The sequence below is a fragment of the Camelus dromedarius genome, chromosome X, assembly GCF_036321535.1.
Source record: "Camelus dromedarius isolate mCamDro1 chromosome X, mCamDro1.pat, whole genome shotgun sequence".
Classification (NCBI taxonomy): Eukaryota; Metazoa; Chordata; class Mammalia; order Artiodactyla; family Camelidae; genus Camelus; species Camelus dromedarius.
In genome coordinates, this window is record NC_087472.1 from 35311494 (window position 1) to 35312960 (window position 1467).

The window sequence follows — 1467 nt, forward strand, 5'->3', positions numbered from 1 at the left end:
CTCTTTTTTCTCTTTTTCTTACCAAAGTGACTTGAGGTTCTTTTTCATTGTTTTCATTTTAGATGGCCAGTTCAGGATAAAGTCTGCTACCTCTTCACTCACATTCTTTGTAAAAACACATACTTTTTCTGGTTTTGTTTTTCTGTTTGGGGGAACAATGTAGGATCTGAGATGGAGAGAATAAAGTCCAGGGCCAACTTCATGGGCATGTGACCTGTGGAGTCACGCAGGGCTTCACACTCAGAAGAGACCCACACTTGATTTATGCTTTGCTATCACTGTCTTGATATTCTTTTTTTTTTCAGATGAATTTAAATGCATTTTATTTTTAGACAACCTACACGTGTTTTTTTTTCTCAAAAACAATGCCTCTGCTCCAAATAAACCAACATCAAAATAAATGACGCTCAAGATGCCATCAGTTCCATTTGTCTTTTAAGTCCTAGTGTTGTGTGGATGAAAGCAGTGGCCAGCCAGTTATGATGACAGGTGATAGATCCAAAATAACCGCCAAATATGTTAACATTTTTCCATTTCCAAGCTATCCTTAAAGAAAATCATATATGGGGTCACACCATCCTCACAGTAGTCCAGCAAAGCCACCATGCCATCTGGATTCATGTTTTCACCAATAAAGAACTGATAATTTTTTTTTTTGAAATTAGCAAGGATGTGCTTGATTTGTTCTGCAGCCCCAGTCATAAAAGGTTTTACTCTTTCTGGTCTCTGTTCTTCAAGTTTACCTTTGATTGAGTTCATGTAATCTTTGATGTACTTCTTGTAGGCTTCTTTTGTGAAGCTGGTTTCCTGCAAGTGATGGTTCATGACAATATCGACACCAGTGATTACTGTGCTTTCGGTACCTTCGCCCTCGGGGCCTTCAGCGGAGGCATTTCCACCAATTAGCGAGTCATCAATGTTACCCTCTGTCCTACTGACCATCTTCCCCTCCACCTCCAGACACAGCCCGTCTGCGACCTCCCGGATCTCATAGATGTCGGAGAACATCTCATCATGGCTGATGAGGTCCTGGTAGATGATCATGATGGTGGCTGGAGGGAGACAATGGCGGCGCTAGCTTAGCTGGAGCTCGGAGCGAGCGCGGTGCGGCCGTAGCGGCGCTCAGGGGGTTGGGGGAGCGGGCAGAAAAAAGATGTCTTGATATTCTTAATAATTTCATCTTTGAATTTGTGTTTTGTAAGTGTGGTCAAATAGGACAATAAGGCACATGTGTGAGCAGAGGAGATGCATGCAATATATATGTTCATCACCATTCCTTGACACTCTACTCACTCTACTTGCAAATAACGTTCATGATGCCCCAGAGCACAGAATTCCAGTGGACCCACTCTGTGTGGGCGTTCAACATGTCTAATAGTAAGTAAGAGAGATGCTGTCAGCAAGGAAGGCCACACTTTCCATTCCAATAAGAACTGCCTTTAACACACACACAAAAAGCAAGTGTTC

General features: G+C 42.6%; 1 protein-coding gene across 1 annotated transcript; it reads right to left on the bottom strand.

Annotated features, from left to right (window-relative positions):
• Positions 1-307: 307 nt before the first annotated feature.
• Positions 308-1144, bottom strand: LOC105099554 (translationally-controlled tumor protein-like). The gene has a single exon (XM_064482928.1). The coding sequence runs from the start codon at positions 1042-1044 to the stop codon at positions 520-522; it is 525 nt and encodes a 174-aa protein (XP_064338998.1). The 5' UTR covers positions 1045-1144; the 3' UTR covers positions 308-519.
• Positions 1145-1467: the final 323 nt, after the last annotated feature.

Excerpts from the sequence above, each read along its gene's own strand:
- LOC105099554 (XM_064482928.1), bottom strand. The coding sequence starts at position 1,044 with ATGATCATCTACCAGGACCTCATCAGCCATGATGAGATGTTCTCCGAC.